Raw genomic sequence first — 20,811 nt, forward strand, 5'->3', positions numbered from 1 at the left:
ATATATATATATATATATATATATATATATATATATATATATATATATATATATATAATATGATAATTAAATGAAGAGTTTTTTATTTTATTTTTTATATGCATGTCTTTAAATTTTAATAAATTTTAATAAATGTTGAAACATAAAATTAAATATAATAAAATTAAATATAATAAAAATAAATAAAAAATTGATGAAATATATATAGGAAAAATTAAGACATTTTTTTTTATATTCTCTTTTCTTAATTGTTAAGTTCGTTTTTTTTTCAACAGTAAAACTTATTATTTGTATTATTTTCTCACGGATTTTGTTTTATTTACGAAGAAAAGAAAGAAGTAAAACACAAATTTATTGTTTATACTCCTTTCCTTATATTTTTAAAAAGAATAAATATATCTTTCTTGTTTCACGTAAAATATTAATATTAATTTGACGTAAGGCCATGCTTTCGTATATCGAAAGATACAACTAATATATTCAATTATTAAAGTTTTTTATTGCATTATGATACGGACTTAGTTCATTCTCCTATGTTATTGTCATTGTGAAAAGAATATTGAAATAACTATTGCTTGTATATGTTTAAATTTTGATCTTGGATTAGTTTTTCTTAGGTTTTCATATTGATCTTCAAGTTAATTAATTAATTAAGGTTTTATCCACTAATATTAGAAGCGATCAATAATAGTAGTTGGGAGTTTTATGGCCAATAGTGTTTTTTACTAACGTAAATTAGAGTTAATATCAGTACAGTTATTTTGTAGTAAATATCAACAACATTTTTTAGTTAAAATTAGAAGTTATTTTTTGATGATCTTTACAAGATTGAATTAATGTATTTATTTTTTTATTTGTTGTAATTAGAAAATCATGTCCAGAAAAGTTTTAAAGCTTAACAAATTTGTTTTTTTATGCAAATAAAACATAATGAAAACAATTCAACCTCTTTTAATTTCTTGAAAAAATATATATTTTTCTCTTCAAATACACGGTCATAACACTTTTTTTAAAAAATCCATCAACTCTCTTCTTATCTAACTTATACCTTCATTGTCTCTTCTTGTCCACAAAACTAAAATGTATTAGATATGGTCAATCGGAATCTTGGATTCTAGAAGTATTTTTTATATATGTATTGCTGCTTTTATTAGTTCATTTTCTATATAAGATAGTTTTTTTTTTTTAAACAATAGCTCTGACAGCATGTTAAGAAGTGAAATTTAAGTTTAACTCAACTTTTATCAAATTGGCTTGTTAGGTGAGATTTGCACTCACTTATATACTATAAAATTGTCTTATCTATGGTCGACGTGGAACTTCCAACAATACTTATTAATATATATATATATATATATATATATATATATATATATATTATTGTGTTAAAAAAAATTCATATTTTCTGTCAATTTTGTTTTGAATTTTTTTTTTTGTAAAAATACTTATAAATTTTATTATGAAAAAAAATTTACAAGAAATTCCTGTCAATTTTTTTGCAAAATATTTTGTATAAAACACTTTCTGCAACAAATTTTGTAAGACATACTTGCGAATTTTATAATTTTGTAGAAAATAATTACCCACAGAAATTACCTGTCAATTAAAATTTTTAGAAAAAATAGCAGGAAAAAGTTTTTTTTTTTGCAAATTTTTTTAACAAATTTACAGGAAAATTCTCATGTAATATGAGAATTTTTAGTAGTGTAAGTTCAGTGGTGTTATATATGTTGTGGAATTTTCTTTTTGTGAAACATTGGTTGAACTTCAACATTGAAAATGATTACATCCTTCTTATGATTCAAATTTTCACACTTATAATATTATTTCTTTGACAACTTAATTAGGACTTGGTGGTAGAATATAAGATACATAATATGAACCTCAATTGTTCTCGTGTATAGAGAGAATAATTATGACGAGACTAAAGTAGCTAATTAGGGTAATTGATAGTTGTAATAAATAATGAGGCTTTATGGCAAGGTTTATTTCATAAGACTTCTTTTAGTAATATATATGTTTATTTACTTCATTAGTTGCTTTAGCTAGTTCCCTTTTATATATATATATATATATATATATATATATATATATATATATATATATATATATATATATATATATATATATATATATATATATATATTTATTTATGTTATATTGTATGCTGGAAATAAATTACATAACTTGGACTGTTAATCTAGTTAAAGATTCCATGTTATGCTTTTGCATTTTTTTTTTGTGTTTCTAAAAAATTGAAATCCCCATTAGGTTTCAGAATATGAAAAATTAGTGAAGATTTGAGTAAAATAAAATTGAAAGAGTAAAAAATATTTAAAAATAGGTTCCTGAAACATTATATTTTAAACATCCAATTTGTTTTATGAATATTTTTTTTTAATAAAGCATCTGAAAACAAAGATGTTTTTTTTTTTTCAAACATGCCCTTGATATCACAATTATGTTTGATGTCACATTATGTGTCACTTTCAGAAAGACAAAGAATATGCTGTGTCTGTAAGACGTATAGCTGGCTAAAGCTAACCTAAAAGCAAGCTTTTGTGGTCTTTGACTCTTTGTCACCTTCAATTTATCATTTTTTTAATTTTTTTTTAAATGTGTGTGGATCTTAGCCAAAAGCTAGAATTATCTTAATTTATTGCAGCCTTTATATGAATATTTAAACACTTTAATTTGTTGAATATTCTAAAATATATACAAATTTTATACACTATTAGTTATTTGGTAATGTATAAAAAAGTTTATATGTGTATTAAGTGTTGTACATAATGGTTAAATAACTAATACTTCATTAGTTGGAAATGGAAAGATAGTAGATCATCTTACATGTTAAGAGGAAATTTTAAATTAATGAATAGTCTAAAATGCATATTATTTGCTTTCAATAGTAATAGAATATAAAATATCGATTTAAAAATATATTCAATTTGGTCTTAGTTCAGAAAAAAATTAACAAAAAAACTATTATAAAGTAATATATAGCATTATACATTGATTAATATTTTTTTATCATTATGTTTTAAAAAATTATTTATTAGTTCTATTGTCAATTACTCATAACACTGTTATTAATTGTAAGAAAAAAATTATAACCCATGTTAAAGTGTGTATGGATAGAGTTAATCGGAAAGACAAGATAGAAGATGATCTCCTTAAAGAATTTAAGAAATGTAAATAAAATGAAGTAACAAAAATATGAATAAGAGGAGAAATTAATTTTATTTTACATGCTTATATTTTATTTTGCTATATTTCTTTATTACATTATATTTTCATCCAATATTTTTATTACAAAATGAGTAAAGAAAATAGGTATTACTGTAAACAAAATTTTAAGAACGGTTAAAACAGATTTTTATAGTGGTTCATAATTCGTTGCAAATCAAAAGTAATCGGCAAACCGTCGACATTTAAAATATTTATAATTTTAATTTTAATTTAATTTGTTGTTATAAGTATAAAATATAAAAGAAATTAGAAAATAAAAAAAAATAAAAAATAATAAAATTGAAGATTTCAACGTATAATATAACTTCAAATTGTATCAAATTTCAATTAATAAATATTAAATAATATAATGGGAGAAGGTTTGCCAATCAATAAAAATGGTGATAAGTGAACGACAAAAATAAATCATAAACATAAGTGAAAATGATAACACAGGAAGGTGTGAGTTCATAGAGTCTTCATCCATGTTTTTATTGGTCTCTTCATTAGCGTGGAACAACGACAAAGACAATTAGAGAATGACAACAAGATGAGAAAAGAAGCGAGAGATAATGAACATTTATATAAAAGGAGATGAGAGCACAAACAACGACGGTTCTATAACTAATCATTGTTGTTTCTCACTTTAAGAACTTTTAATGATGTTTTCCTTTTTATATTTTTTTGACTTTTACTCATAATTCTTTGTTGAACTTATATCATTTCCTTTTTTTGACTTTTAACAACGGTTCCTATAGAACCTTCGTCAAAAGATTTATCTTATTTACAAATTTGTCAGTCTATTCTTCTTTGTGTCAATGACTTCTCACTCATCATTAATAAATATTATTTTGCAAAGGGAAGTTTGATTACAAACTTCTTTCTATGTAATTTGTAATACTATTCAATAAATTAGTTCCATAAAAATTAAAGTATATTTACATAATAAAAACACACATATATATATATATAATATTTAAATTTGCAACAACTATATATTTTATATATTAAGTACAATTATGTGGAGAAAATAAACAATCATATAAGAATGTGGATTTATTTAGCAATTAAATCTACAATGAAACCATCACAAGATTAAATAATTTTATTTGGACCAAATTTAAAAACGTATAAAATAGAGTATAACATATACTTGTCTTTCATAATATATTTATTCACGTCCTATTGAAAATTAAGACCTAACCTATTTTAAACACTTCAAATTTACAGTCTTCAACTTTATAGGTTCGGATGAATTTGTTGCACAAAATTATATACTAATGTTTTTTTTTTTGACAAATTCAGTGATTTTTTTTTTGGAAATATTTACATAACTAATTAATTTTCATACATTGAATTACTAATTTTAAATTATTCAAAAAAATATAAAAAAAATTGAATAAAGTTAACTAAAATTACATGTCATTTTCTTCTGTTTTCTAATATGTGCAAGAACTTTTTCTTGATTTCTCACTATATAATGTCTTAATTTATATAATTTACACTAGATACATCTCCTTATAGAAATAAATTCTAGGTTTAATAGTTCAAGTCATATACGCTATTTCAAACTATTTGAATCAACATATAATACATCATTTCAAACATAATTATTATATATGAAATATCAATTTTCATAATTAACAATTCTAATAAATTTGGAATCTTATAAGTAAATTAAATACGTGTATATAAAATTTATTGACCAAATTTAATTTATATTTTTCCTTAATTCTTTCGAATCAAAATTTGTTAGATAAATTCTAATTCGTTGAGCAAATTTTACCTATCAATGTATCTTTGGATGAAATCTATTAAACGTTCCATCCTAAAATATATTAAAGTATTCAATTCCATTGGTAAGTCAATTTTTTTTTAAATTAATATAAATTTTACAAAAAATACCCAATTTTCAAATAATAAAAATAAATGTAAATGGACTTTTATAAAATTATAGATTAAAGTGATTGCTTCATAAAGTAATATCATTCTTTGAAATAGACTCTACATCTTATTTTCTAAATTATGACTAATTAAACAAAATTAAAACAAAAGAAATAAATTCAAATGCCAACTTTGATATATAAGTTTGAATCTGAGTCAATTAAAATAATTGGAAGATAATCCTATCATAATTTTACGTCTCCATATGTGCAAATTATTAGAGAGGAGATTGATAATGACAATTGAAACCAAGAGGGATGATCTTCATGATAGAATGTCCAAATAAAAAAGAGAAGTTGAACAAAATAACGAAATGTTGCATCTCTTAGAAAAATAATGAACTTTTAATCTCTTCTAATGTGAATTGAAATTTTATTTTCCTTAATTAGAATTCATCTTCTTATTACTATTGTATTAAATCTTAACTATGTAAAAATATTTACTTCTAATGAGGTATGCACAAATTGTGATATTGACTTTTTTGGATGACTTATTTTGAAAAATATTTATGGAAAAATAGTATCATGATGAAATGCGAAACATATCATGTTATATTATATACTTATATATATATATATATAACATTTATCAACTTTATATTATTTAAAAAAAAATTTAAAACTCATAAAAAGAAGAAAGCATCAATGATGGACTTAGTGACATAATAAGGATTTTAAAATCGATCATTAATTTCGATCATTAAATCAGTTACAATTTGATCATTGATTTTGATCACAAATTTGATCACTAATTTGGATAATTGATTTCACTCACAAATTTGATTATTGATTTCAATCACAACTTCGGTTACTAATATCGATCACAAATTTAGTCACCAATTTCGATCATTAATTCAATCACTAATTTCAATAATAGATTTTGTCATTAATCTCAATAACAAATTCAGTCACTATGAATGAATGAAGAACATTACAAAAATAGATTTTTTTAACCACTAAATTGATCATTATTTCTATTAATGACCGATTTTAGTCATTTAATGACTGAATTTCCTGTGTTTATTTTTTTCATACAAGAATTTATTAGAATTTATATTTTAATATATTTTTTTTAAAAACTAGTTACACTTACGCCACATATTTTTAAGAAGTCTACATGGTACTAGTTAAACTCATATAAGACTCGAATTTTATATGATAATAAATATACACTACAAGAAAGTTCTCAATTAGAAACCAATTTTAGAAACTAATAATAGTTCATCACTATATTGACAAATTTAGATACCAATTTATAAAATTAGAAATTATTAGTTACTAAAATACCTACTATTATAAATAAAAACTTATAATTGGTCACTACATTAGTCACTAATTAATTAGAGACTAATTTAAAAACTAATTCATTTTGGTAGCCAAAACCTAGATAGTTATTTTTAGTTTTGGTAGTTAAAATCATGGTAGCTAATTTTAAAGATCAATTTAGTTATCAATTATAATTTTTTTATTTATAATAGTGACTATTTTAATAACCAATAACTTTTAATTTTGTAAATTAGTATCTAAATTAGTCATTATAGTTACCATTAATTATTGGTTATTAAAATTTGTCACTATTTATAAGTTTTCTTGTAGTGATATATCAATTTGTGCATACCAAATACAAATGGGAACTACCTAACCAATTTTAAACCTTCTACCAAATATTTAAACTCATCTTAAACCCTATATCACAACTCAAACCAAAAGTTCACATCCAATATTCCAATACTTGTTTAAACAATTGAACTTAATATTTAAAAAATATAAACATTCATTTTAATTTAAAAAAATATTCTACCATTAATGACACATAGTCATAAGAAATTTCCCATTTCACATTGCTTCAAAGAAATAGTTCTCCTTTACTAATGTTTACTTAGAAGTTCAAAACAGAAATTAAAATTAAAATTATCTAAAAGCTCTAAGAAAAAATAATTATTCTTAAAAGACAACTACCACACTAATTCATTTTAGGTTTAGCTTATGTTTATTCTATGTTACTCTTATGCTATGATGTGTTTCAATTTCAATGAGATAACATTGTTAGATCAATCACAACATCAAATATATTGTAAGCTTTAGAGTTTAGAGTTCCATCACAATTTTATCTTCAAAAGACGTTTCAGAAGAAAAAGGTAATATTTAAATTATTTTTGATATCGACTTTTAAGATTTGTGAGATTATTGAGTGTTCCAAAACATCATATATTCCAACTTATCTTATGTCCTTTAATAAGAAAAGTAAGAGGACATATCTTAAAGTTCTCCAAAATAAGTCAAATTTTAACGCTCACAAAATTACAATAGTACAATTAATCAATGATTAAATAATGATTTTACCTTACGACTTAAATCTGGATGCTTCCTAAATGAATTTCTTATTATTTAATATACTTAACCCTCATTTATCTTTGATTAATTACGATTAGTAATAATACTTTTCGGTGTCCAAACAATTCTTCCCAATCTAACTTGTGAAGAACTCAAACTCCAAATGCTATATGCAAGTGGGAGGAAAAAATTAAAATAAAGTTAACCATGTGGGACATAGTTAACATATAATCTTATCCACTAATTACGTGATTATTGGTCAATCTTGCTCATTTATATAAAAAAAATAGACATTTTAAAATTAAATCTTAAATAAATTTCAAAACTCACACAAATTAGTTTTTGTTCAATTTATTGGCAATACCCCAATTAAAAAAAAAGAAGCTACTATAACTTTTTTTTTTCCGATGAATCAACACCCTAAAAATGTTAAGATAGTAGATTTCGAATTCCCCAAAAAATAAATCATAGGGCAAGTACTTTAAATCTCTTTAAATATTTGTTTGCCTTGAAGACTTTGTTTGAGTCTTTGAATAATATTTTCTCTACGCAACTATTTAGAAAATTAGATAAATTTTTGATTACATGACAAGTCTCTTTTGTTTTTTCTTCTTTTCTTCTTCTTAAAGACTTCCATAACATAATAATAATTAAACAAATAAGTGGATTCTGGGATACTTCCACCTTCTGAAATTTGAATTTGTCTTTTGCGTGTTAACCATGATTATGTAAGAACAACAAATATCAAAGATTGTATCTAACAAGTAATTTACTAACAAATAAAAAAGAATGTAATTTGTGGAGACTTTGAAAATCAAGTCATCAATAAATATATTTTCTAGCTCCAAAATTCTCAAAGTTGGTGTATATTAAATCCTAATAATATAGGTTATGGATTTATGTGGTGATTCATGTTTCTTAACTGTGGTGTTGTTTCCACAAGGAGAAAGATCCATAGTGTGCATAATTGCAAATATTAGCCATTGATCAAACTAAGTTATTATACATTTGTTCTTCTTGTTCTTCCAATAACTTTGGTGCTATCATCAATGGAGACCAACGCATCTTCTGACAACATCAGTTCAAACAAGTACATGGTACCTGAAAAACAGCCTTACCGAACCTGGTACCACTTTCAACCCCCACAAAATTGGATGAATGGTACTATCCTTGCCACTTTTTTAACTTGTTCATCAACTTCTACCACACATGCTTGTGTTCTAAATCACTGTTTTTCTCTGTCATCTGCATATTTTGCTGATGAAAATTGCAACTGGTTGCCTTCATCATGCAGATCCAAATGGTATGTATGTGAACTTCTCACCAATGTTAAGTTGAAATTTATCTCTTGTATCCATTAGAAATTACTTGAGGTTCATCTAAGTTTTACTTATGATATTATAATATTTGTTGTTGGACCTATTGTGCCACCCGTTGTTATTGGAAGATTTTGTTATTTATTGAATCTATCGTGTTATCCATTATTAATCACTTGTTAATGTCTAGTTCTACACCGATGTATATACTTTGATATCAATCACTCGTTAATGTCTAATCTACATTGATCTGAGGGAGAATGTTGAAAATCCTACGTCGACTAAAGATAAGACATGTTTATAACATATAAGCAAGAGCAAACCTCACCTTATAAGTCAGTTTTACATGGTTGAGTTAGACTTAAATTCAATTTATTAACTGTTAGAATTTTAAATTTATAAGAAAGAATTAAGAAATTTTCTTCTTTAAGACAGGTGCTAATGCATTACTATTTCATCTAATTGTCAACTCTTGATTCAATAAAACACATGAAATGAAGATCTTTTGACAAGTGTTGGTTTGATCGTCACAGGACCAATGTACTACAAAGGGGTTTACCACTTTTTCTATCAATTCAACCCTTATGCACCAACCTTTGGTAGTTATATGGTATGGGGTCATTCTGCATCCTATGATCTCATCAATTGGATTCATCTAAATCATGCTCTTGAACCAAGTGAATCCTATGACATCAATGGCTGCTATTCTGGCTCAATCACAACCCTCCCTGGGGAAAAACCAATCATTATGTATACAGGGAGTGATTCCAACAAACATCAAGTTCAGAACTTGGCTGTGCCAAAGAATCTATCAGACCCCTTCTTAAGGGAATGGGAGAAACACCCTCAAAACCCTATCTTGATTCCACCCAGTGGAGTTGAAGTGGATGGTTTTAGAGACCCTACAACTGCATGGAAAGGGAGTGATGGCAAGTGGAGAGTGGTTATTGGTGCCAAAAATGGTGATGAAGGGAAGGCTCTTCTCTACTACAGTGAGGATTTTGTTGATTGGAAACTGTTTCCTGATCCTATGTATGCATCAGAAAACACTGGCATGTTTGAGTGTCCAGATTTTTTTCCAGTGTACATCAGTGGCACAAAGAAAGGGGTGGATACATCTGTCAACAACAGCAGTGTTAAGCATGTCTTGAAAACCAGCTATCAGAACAAACAGCTAGAATACTATTTTCTTGGTGACTATTTCCTTGACCAGGAAAAGTTTGTTCCTGATGCTGATTTGGGAGGACCAAATCTGAACTTAATATTAGACCATGGAATGTTTTATGCTTCCAAGTCATTTTTTGACTATGCCAAAAACAGAAGGATATTGTGGGGATGGTCAAAGGAGTGTGACACTACGCAAGATGATTATGAGAAAGGATGGGCTGGTTTACAGGTACTTATTTTAGTTTTATGTTGAATCTGGTTTGCACCTGTTTATATATTGTGAATCTCTAACATATTATAAATTCATATCATGTTGATGAGTGTTCTTTTCTGTGTACTATGTAGTGTATTCCAAGGCAAGTTTGGCTTGATGAAAGTGGGAAATGGTTAATGCAGTGGCCAATTGAAGAGGTAGAAAAGCTACGTGACAAACAGATTAGCATAAAGGGAGAGAAACTTGCTGGTGGATCAATTGTTGAAGTCTCAGGTATCACTGCATCACAGGTAAGTAAACCTATGCTGCATTTTCTCACATTCTTTTTTCTTTAAACCGTGTTCAACGTCAATGATGAGTTTTTAGAACTTTACTTTTGAAGGCTGATGTAGAAGTGTTGTTTGAGGTTCCGGAAATAGAGAATGCAGAGTTTTTAGATGAAAGTGAAGTTGATCCTGAGTTACTGTGTAGTGAAGAATATGCATCAAGAAGTGGCACAATAGGGCCATTTGGTTTGTTTGCTTTAGCATCTGAGGATCAAACAGAACACACTGCAATCTTCTTCAGAATATACAAAACCTCCAATAGATATGTATGTTTGATGTGCAGTGATCAAAGCAGGTAATTTCTGACATAATTCTCTGAATTTAATCTGTGAATTATGATGCTAAGAACAAACCTTAACAGTGATTTATGGTTGAGACTTAAGATTCTGAAAGTTGTGTACACTTCACAGGTCTTCATTGCGGGAAAACGTTGATAAATCCTCGTATGGAACCATCTTTGACATAGATCCTAATCAAAAAACAATTTCACTCAGAATCTTGGTATGTTTATTGCTAATGATAAAGATTACACTTTTTGTTTCATCTTTTGCTTGCTAGTGTGATGCATATAGGTTCATATTATGCAGATTGATCGTTCCATTATTGAGAGTTTTGGGGAGAAAGGGAGAATTTGTATAACCAGTAGAGTTTATCCCTCATTGGCTATAGACAAAGATGCACATCTTCATGTATTCAACAATGGAACACAGAGTGTGGTGATCTCAGAACTGAATGCTTGGAGCATGAATAAAGCAGAATTTGTACAAGAAGAGAGCATAAAATAGAAACAGTAGCTAACAAAGATTTGAATAATCATACAACATTTTATTTTATCTGGTTGTTTCATATTGTATGTTTTCCTATTGAAACCACAATCAATTTTCTCAACAAATTTTTAATATTAAAAATTGATTTCATGATGTGGTGTGCATTTATCATATTGTATACAATGTGAAGGTGACATGTAACCAAATATGTTTAAATATACCCCACGTTATTAATAAATTTTGATAAAAAAATATTTTTTAATTTTTTAAAGTTTATAATAAACGAAACTAACAAAAATATTTGGAAGATGAAAAATAAAGTTCAACATATTTAAAGACAAAAACGTATTTTATAATTTTTTATCACCTTACCCTTTGTTTCGACAAGTTGAAAACAACAAAATAAGACTAGTAATCAAGCTCAGGATGCAAAATATTAAGAGAAAAGTTAGTAGAAAAAAGATTGTGTCAAAAATGAGTTTAGCATTTTTTGTTAGACTATATCAGTTTACCTTGTACTTTTTAAGGCTTTCTGTTTTTATATTTGGTAAAAAGAATAAAAAGAAACAAAAAGTAAAAAAAAAAAACAAGTGAAAACAATAAACGATTTACAGAAAAAATAATAAATAAAATTATCTTAAATATAGAGGAGAGTCACACAAAAATTTCCTTACAAACTCTAAAAAAAATCGTGAAACATAATAATTAATTATACCACAATTCATTTATTTATTTTCTTTATAAATAAAATGTGTCACAATCCATTATGATAAGTCATCATAGTCACATCCAGGAATGTCAACGGGGCGGGTAGGGTACGGGTAGTAGCTTCCCCGTATTCTACCCGCTGGATAAATATCTGTCCCGTATCCGTACCTATATTTGTCGACTATTCGTTATGCGGGTACCCGTCTATTTTTTTTATATCTACGGATATCCACGGGTACCCACGGGTATTTGAAAAATTATTTAAAAAATAAATATTTAATTATAAATTCAAATAAAATAAAATAAAATGCATCACTGTCATAAATTTTGAATAAAGTTCAAATAAACTCAAGTTGATACAAGTCCAAATAATTGTAAAAGTAAATTTAAAATGACGTTCAACATAATAAAAATTCTTTAATTAGTGTTTTGATCAACAAACTCACTTTCTTCAATTGATTCCTGAAAAATAAATAAAATAAACAAATAATAAAAGTCAAGTATTCTTATTTTGATTCTATCATTTGACAACAAGCATACCATAAATGTCATTGTCTATATAAGGTTTGATGTATATGCTCAATTTCAAAGAAAGGAATGAGAAGAATGTCAAGGGGTGTAAGTTTAGCGGGTACGGGTATCCATGGTACGAATACTATGATACCCGTACCCACCCCGTTAACATGCAGGTATCAAAAATATTCATACCCGCAGGTAGCGGGTATCCATTTTTAATATCCATTTTCTACATGTTGCGGGTTTTATCCGCGGATACCCGCGGGTACGGATTTTTTTTGACATCCCTAGTCACATATGAGACACTTTGTTCAGTTTACTTTTGTTTTCCTATTTTGATAATAATAAATAAAGTATTACTAATAAGATGAATAACAATGCTGATAAATATTAATAAATAATTAGAATATTTATTTTTAAAATTAAACAATTTTGAAATGTAAATTTTCAGTTCATTTGGATTAACTTCTATTTTGATTATATATATACTTTTTCATTTATTCATCTATTTCATTTGTCTCGACCCAACAAACCACTATTTTTGCTATGCTAACCGCTTTAAAGAATACTTCTTTTGTGTGTGCATGGATAATATGAGTCTATGTTTTATGTTATAATTCTTTCAATGATTAATGAGAACATTTGTTTGGGTATGTCTACTTGACAGTTAAGAAAGAAACAAAATAAAACATATAATATAATGAGTGCATTATAATGAAATGAACTAAAAAGAAAAATTCCTCATTTTTGTAATTAATAATATATATATATATATATATATATATATATATATAAAAGAATTTATTTACGAGTCTAAGTTATACCTTAAGTAAATATAAAAAAGTTGAATATCATATTAGTATAAAGACACACAAATCCATTACATTATTTAAGGGATGAGAAATCGATTGATTTAGATTAACAATACGATCCAAAAAAATCACTTATGATATAAAGTATCTATATATAACTGATGTATGATTATCCAAATCGTTCTTATCTACTACTGATATATGCTTTCGTCTTGGCCAAATTCTGCATGCTTCATGCTCCAAGCATTCAGTTCTGAAATCACCACACTCTTCCTTCCATTATTGAATGCAAAAACACGAGCATCTTTCTCAATCGCCAACGAGGGATAAACTCTACTCGTAATACAAATTCTCCCTTTCTCCCCAAAACTCTCAATAATGGACCGATCAATCTGCATAATATGAATCTATACATTTCAATTTCGCAAACACTTGATGAAACAAAACGGGTAATATTTATCAGCAGCAACAAACATACCAAACTTCTGAGTGAAATTGTTTTTTTATTAGGATCTATGTCAAAGATGGTTCCATACTTGGATTTATCAAGGTTCTCCCGCAATGAAGACCTGTGAAGTGTACACAACTCTCAAAAGCTCAAGTCTCAACCATAAATCACTATTAAGTAAATTGTTAGCATCATAATTCACAGATTAAATTCAGAGAATTATGTCAGAAATTACCTGCTTTGATCACTGCACATCAAACATACATATCTATTGGAGGTTTTGTATATTCTGAAGAAGATTGCAGTGTGTTCTGTTTGATCCTCAGATGCTAAAGCAAACAAACCAAATGGCCCTATTGTGCCACTTCTTGATGCATATTCTTCACTACACAGTAACTCAGGATCAACTTCACTTTCATCTAAAAACTCTGCATTCTCTATTTCCGGAACCTCAAACAACACTTCTACATCAGCCTTCAAAAGTATAGTTCTAAAAAATCATCATTGATGTTGAACACGGTTTAAAGAAAAAGAATGTGAGAAAATGCAGCACAAGTTTACATACCTGTGATGCTGTGATACCTGAAACTTCAAGAATTGATCCACCAACAAGTTTCTCTCCCTTTATGCTAATTTGTTTGCCACGCAGCTTTTCTACCTCTTCAATTGGCCACTGCATTAACCGGTTTCCATTTTCATCAAGCCAAACTTGCCTTGGAATACACTACATAGTACACAGAAAAGAACACTCATCAACATGATATGAATTATATCCCTCGTCGGAAGATATGTGGGTGTAAACCTTAATTCAGAAACCGGTTTTATGAGACAATTTTTATCATAATCCTAAAGTAATTAACCAAAAGAAAAAGTGTAACACAGCTAAAATTAATACCTGAAGACCAGCCCATCCTTTCTCAATGTCATCATGTCTAGTGTCAGATTCGTTCACCCACCCCCATAGTATCCTTCTGCTCTTAGCATGGTCAAAAAAAGACTTTGAGGCATAAAATTTACCATAGTCAAACCTTAAGTCCAAACTAGTTCCTGTGAATTTTACATCAGGAACAAAGTTTCCATCACCATTGGCATATTCACCAAGAAAATAATAGTCCTGATGTCTGCGTAGATAGCTTATCTTCAACACATGTCTAACACTTTGATTTTGGACAGATGTATCCACCCCATTTGTGCCATTGACGGAAACAGGAAAAAAATCTGGACACTCACAAACTCCAGTATTATCTGATGCAAAAAAAGGATTCAATTTCACTTTCCAATCTGCAAAATCCTCACTTTGGTAAAGAACTACCTTCCCTTCATCACCATTTTGAGCACCAATGACTACCCTCCATTTTCCATCCTTTCCCTGCCATGCAGTTGAAGGGTCTCTGAAATTATGAACTTCAACCCCACTTGGTGGAGTCATGACAGGGTTTTGAGGGTGTTTCACCCATTCCCTTAAGAAGGGGTCTGATAGATTCTTTGGCATAGCCATGTTTTGAACTTGATGCTTTTTATCATCAATTCCTGTGTACAGAATCACAGGTTGTTCTTTTTCTGGGATCACAGTGGCTGAGCCTGACCAACAACTGTTCACATCAAACGGCTCACTTGGCTCAATAGCATGGTTCAGATGAATCCAGTTTATGAGATCATAGGACACAGAGTGAGCCCACACCATTTTCTCACCGAAGGTTGCTGCATCAGGATTATGTTGGTAGAAAAAGTGGTAAACTCCTCTGTAGTACATTGGTGCTGCCACCACAAGTAAAATTAGCTTACACAACAAACTTTTGGAGAAGTTCAATGATATAGTGCAGAAACTGATTTAGTTTATATAAGAAGTTCAACTTTTTTAACTTGTAAAAATTTATTCAAACATGACAATGATGCTGTGTGCAATAAGAGGCAACTAAGTAACGTAAAGTGTGAGAAATTGATGAGCATACCATTTGGATCTGCACAATGAAGTCAACCATTCCCAGTGTTTTTGTCAGGAAAAAACATGTCATAAGACCAAGAGAAAAGAATTAGACACAAACATGTGCCAAAATCAAATAGACAAAAGAGTGTTTATTTAGGATAACAATACCATTCATCCAATATTGTGGTGGTTGAAAGTGGTAGCAAGTTCTGTAAGGTTGTTTCTGAGGTAGCTTGAACATGGTAGAATTGAGGTTGTGTGAGGATGCAACCTCTCCATTGATCTCCATGATGATAGAGGAAGGTCAACACAAATATTAGATGATGAGGGTACCTTATACAATGAATATTTCACTGTTTGGAGAAAGAAAAGGCATCACTGATATAAAATGAATGGTGCTGATAATAATCTGAATATTCATAGACTTTAAGAAAATTGCAACAGAGAAATTATTTTTATTCATGACTTGACTTCCGTAGTCAATGCAAATTGGTTTTATATATATACATTAATATTTTTTTAATTTACATATTATAGATCACCTAAAACACAGAAAGACTGATTAACAACTGAAAAGGAAACAACCTAGAGTTCTGTTTGGTCCTGCTAACTACATGTTTCGGTTAAACTATATTATTGCACTTTGATTAGTAGAAGAAACTAAGGGAAGAAAAAAAAGATAAATGATTTAGTAGAAGCATTATTAATTTAACATGGTAAATATTTTAAAATAAAGGATAAGAGAGTAAAATATGAGAATAATCCTATGATAAAATAAAAATGTGATAATTTAAAAGTTTATTTCATATATACATCATAGTAAGCTAAATAATGATAGAATATAATAGAAATCAAGTTTAAATGAGCAGTTTTCATTAAAATTGCATATAACATAACATTTGATATCAATTATAGAAATTATAAAAAAAAAACTAAATTATACAGAATTGTATTTTATTTATATTACTAAAAACATTACATGAGATTTTAAACTACGATAAATATTTTAAAAAAGGTAATAGTAATTTAATTTAAATATTTAAAAATAATGTAATTTAATTAGTTACTGTAATTTAATAATTAATTTAATTTTAGTATATCCTTCTTTGTTTCAATTTTGCGTATAATAGGGCTCTACAAAGTTGGATTTACTGAGGTACAATATCTAATGCACGATCGCACTTTTGGTTTCAAAACCCATATTTTTTTTTCATTGTTTTTAACTTTATCAGCTAGTAATGAGCTTCGAAATTAATAATTAAAAATATGGAAAATTTGATTCAAATGAAGTAAATTTTAATATCGTGATAAAGAGGTAGATTTTAAACCTAATTTAATTTTACAAAATCAGAAGACAAATTTTACTTTACACTTAGTTATATACTACAAAATTTTATTATCTCTAGAACTTTCAACACAAATAAATTATATAATAGAATTATATAGAAATAGATTAATTTGGTCATATGATTTAAAACAGAAAACACCTCAATCACTTATAAAATTACATCAAATCTGTTTCAATATAACGAATTAAGTGAAATTTTAGTAATTCAAATTTAACTATATGACTCAAGAAAAAAAAATTCAACTTGACTTAATTTCTACTCAAATGACCTATAATTTTTATTTGATCAAAGTTTATTTGTAAGAATAAAATTGTCCTAAACTTTCTTAAAGCATTTCAAAGTAAATCAAATTAAATTAACAATCAAAATTAACTCAAAGACTCATTAATAAAGTGGTATATGAACTAGCCTACTAAAAAAATAAAAATAAAAAAGTACAACAAGAAAGGGTTTACATGACTATCTAAAATTAACAAATGATTTCTAAACTTAAAATACACTTCCTAAATAGTTAGAACACATAAAAAATAGTAAAATAAACATGAGAAAAGAAATGCAAAAATGAAAAGTGAACAACAAAACTTTTTACCCCACATTGGATTCTAGATTCTCCTTTGAGTAAATTAAATCACTACAAGAAAATTACATATTAGCGAGGGAATAATCCCTAGCGAATCCCTAGCTAATCTCTCGCAAAACGATTCAACGAGGGATTAACGAGGAAATAGCGAAGACACTATGTCGTAGCTAAAATATAGGTAGCTAAGTAGCTAGAGAACCACTTTGTCGCTAATCCCTAGCTAATCTCTAGCTAATCCCTAGCAAATTGGTTGTAGCTAAACCCTAGCAAATTAATTGTAGCTAATCCCTAGCTAATCCTTAACAAATCGGTTGTAGCTAAACCTTAGCTAATCCCTAGCAAATCGATTGTAGCTAATTCCTAGCTAATCCCTAGCAAATTGGTTGTAGCTAATCCTTGGCTAATCCCTAGCAAATCCCTAGCAAATTGGTTGTAGCTAAACCTTAGCTAATCCCTAGCAAATTGGTTGTAGCTAAATCCTAGCTAATTCCTAGCAAATTGATTGTAGCTAATCTATAGCAAATCGGTTGTAGCTAATTCCTAGTTAATCCTTAGCAAAGTTGTTGTAGCTAATCCCTAGCAAATTGATTGTAGCTATTCCCTAGCTAATCCCTAGCAAATAGGTTGTAGCTAATCCCCCGCTAATCCCTAGCAAACTAGTTGTAGCTATTCCCTAGCTAATCCCTAGCAAACTTATCCCTAGCTAATGCCTACCTAAGCCCTCGCCAATTCAACAATTTAATCCCTAGAAAAATAGTAGCGAATTGCATCAATCCAAAATATTCCATTCTTTTACTTGTACCTTATGAAATGCATTTTGACATAAATATAACATTAAGTATAAATCTTGTCAAACATTTTATATGAAACATGTCAAATGTTACTACATTCAAAATAATAAAAGTGATGAACATAATGAAAGTAGTCTTCACAATTGTCAACATACATCATTAAAATACGTGTTTAGAAACAAAAAAAAAACATCATCATCTTCATATTTTCTTCTCGCCATGTTTCATGACAGACGATGGTGAAGATATCTTTAATGCAGGAAATATTTGTGTCTTGAAAAACTCCATGTGTGTTTGCATTTGTGTATGCATTTGTTGTTGTAAAAGCTTTTGCATTTCTACTTGTGCTTGCATTTGTGCTTGGAATTGTGCTTGAAATTGTGCATGCATATCTGCTTGTGCTTTCAACTAAGCTTGTACCTGTTGTGCATGTGCCTCTATTTGTGCTTGTAACTCTATCTGTAGTTGCTTTTGAGATTCAGTTTGTAAATGTAACTGTGTCTGCAATTCTTGTTGCATTTGAGACATTTGTGTAGCTATTGTCGTGATTTCTTCTGTTGGAGGTGCATGATTTGGATTTGTGGAAGGACCTACAACTGATGACGATGAACCATTCACACTGATGATGGCAAGTTCCAAGCTATGACCAATACCATGAATTCTACCTTTCTTATTTTCACCTCCCATTTTCATCCATACTTCAGAATCAACTTTAGGATGCTTTGATACATCTTCTCCATATTTTTCTACCATAGCACTTTCATATGATTCCTATATATAGTAAATCAATCATTTTGTAATATAAGATCTTATGCAGAAAGAAAGAGGATCAGATCTTGGCAAGCACAAAAATGCCACGAATGGAACCAATGAGATAAGTTCTGCCCCAATAAAAACAAAGAGCAAGGGTCAAGGAAAATATCAAAAGGATGATTTTAACTGGGATAGTTTAAGAATAGAAGCATAAGCTAAGGCTGGGAAAAGAGAAAAGACAGCAAACACCATGGATTCTTTGGATTGGGATGCTGTGAGATGTGTAGATGTCAATGAAATTGCCCAGACCATCAAAGAACGGGGTATGAACAACATGCTTACAGAACATATTCAAGTAGAATAAAATACCATGAAATACTTATAACTTTCTTGAGACAGACACCCTATGAATGCAGCTTATAGTACATGATACACTATGCAGAATTTCCTGAATAGACTGGTTGAAGAACATGGAAGCATTGACCTTGAATGGCTGAGAGACGTTCCACCAGACAAAGCAAAGTAAGTCCAGTGGTTAATTAAACTTCCTAATAAAGTACTATTTCTTGTACAATAAAGTTAGCATTTATTTAATCTTGTTGGTGAAACCAACATCTTGAACTCTCTCATTTCACTAGTAAAACACACACAAGTGATGATACTTTTTTTCCAGTAAGGCAATATATCCATAATAAAATTGATTTACACATACAGAGAATACTTGCTCAGTGTAAAAGGATTGGGATTGAAAAGTGTGGAATGTGTGCGACTTTTAACACTGCATCATCTTGCCTTCCCGGTAAGTTTAAAGAAATTTGTGCAATTACTGGAATATGGAATAAATCTGATAAATTATTGACATATAACACATGTAGACACAAATGTAGACATCTCTCAGCTTGTGCTCAACTGTACCTGACAGTAGCTTACAAGCTGCAGAAAAATGATAGTGTTTCCTCTAAGCATTTACTACAAGTCTAATAAATCATGAATTGTCTGAACCATACTAACCTACTATATCGCTGCAATCTGAACTACCGACGAAACTAAACTTGAACTTGATAATATTGCTGCAACCTCCCAAACCTGGTTCTCTTCAAAATAGTTAATCGATTAGAAAACTTTTTTTCTCCAAACCAACTTCGAAGAAGGTGAACGAGAAATGACAGAGGTCGAGATAATAAACCTGATTTAGGAACCAAACTCGACGTCGTTGCAACCTCTTCGAGTTCTCTTCCGAGCTTCTCGGTACTATCTTCACTTCCGAGCTTCTCGGTACTCTCTCCAAGCTGAAATCAAAACCCTAATGTTTGCACTTCTTCATTATACGAAATCTGAAAGCCTTCGATGCGAGAGCTTTCGGTGCCTGCGAGTCACTATACGAAATCCGACAGCCTTCGATGTGAGCTTCTTATGCGAGCTTCTGATGCTTACAAGTCTCCGACCGTTCAACCAAAAGGACATGAATGTTTGAACAGTGACATCCGAGAAGCAATGTTTAAAGTTTCAACCAAATAGAATTAAGTTTTAAGTTGTATACTTTATGTTTTTAATTCGTTTTTAAAGTTTCATACGAATATATTCATTCTATATTCTGTATCATTTTCATTTATTTATAGTATTTATAGTATT

General features: G+C 28.6%; 2 protein-coding genes and 1 pseudogene across 2 annotated transcripts; 1 reads left to right on the forward strand and 2 right to left on the reverse strand.

Moving 5' to 3' along the window:
* The first annotated feature begins 8,488 nt into the window (after positions 1 to 8,488).
* LOC114193425 (fructan 6-exohydrolase-like) lies at positions 8,489 to 11,403 on the forward strand. Its single transcript, XM_028083217.2, has 7 exons — positions 8,489 to 8,666; positions 8,800 to 8,808; positions 9,355 to 10,217; positions 10,334 to 10,492; positions 10,585 to 10,823; positions 10,939 to 11,029; positions 11,116 to 11,403. The coding sequence occupies exons 1-7, from the start codon at positions 8,555 to 8,557 to the stop codon at positions 11,311 to 11,313; spliced, it is 1,671 nt and encodes a 556-aa protein (XP_027939018.1). The 5' UTR covers positions 8,489 to 8,554; the 3' UTR covers positions 11,314 to 11,403.
* Positions 11,404 to 13,344: 1,941 nt separating this feature from the next.
* Positions 13,345 to 16,089, reverse strand: LOC114193411 (beta-fructofuranosidase, insoluble isoenzyme CWINV3-like). The gene is made up of 7 exons (XM_028083191.2): positions 15,875 to 16,089; positions 15,732 to 15,740; positions 14,675 to 15,537; positions 14,345 to 14,503; positions 14,015 to 14,253; positions 13,810 to 13,900; positions 13,345 to 13,723 (listed from the first exon to the last, which is right to left on the reverse strand). The coding sequence occupies exons 1-7, from the start codon at positions 15,993 to 15,995 to the stop codon at positions 13,523 to 13,525; spliced, it is 1,683 nt and encodes a 560-aa protein (XP_027938992.1). The 5' UTR covers positions 15,996 to 16,089; the 3' UTR covers positions 13,345 to 13,522.
* A 2,538-nt stretch (positions 16,090 to 18,627) lies between these two features.
* Positions 18,628 to 19,191, reverse strand: LOC146884032 (uncharacterized; annotated as a pseudogene).
* Positions 19,192 to 20,811: the final 1,620 nt, after the last annotated feature.

This window comes from Vigna unguiculata, chromosome 8, assembly GCF_037176805.1.
Source record: "Vigna unguiculata cultivar grain cowpea cultivar isolate G323 ecotype 2 chromosome 8, ASM3717680v1, whole genome shotgun sequence".
Lineage (NCBI taxonomy): Eukaryota > Viridiplantae > Streptophyta > Magnoliopsida > Fabales > Fabaceae > Vigna > Vigna unguiculata.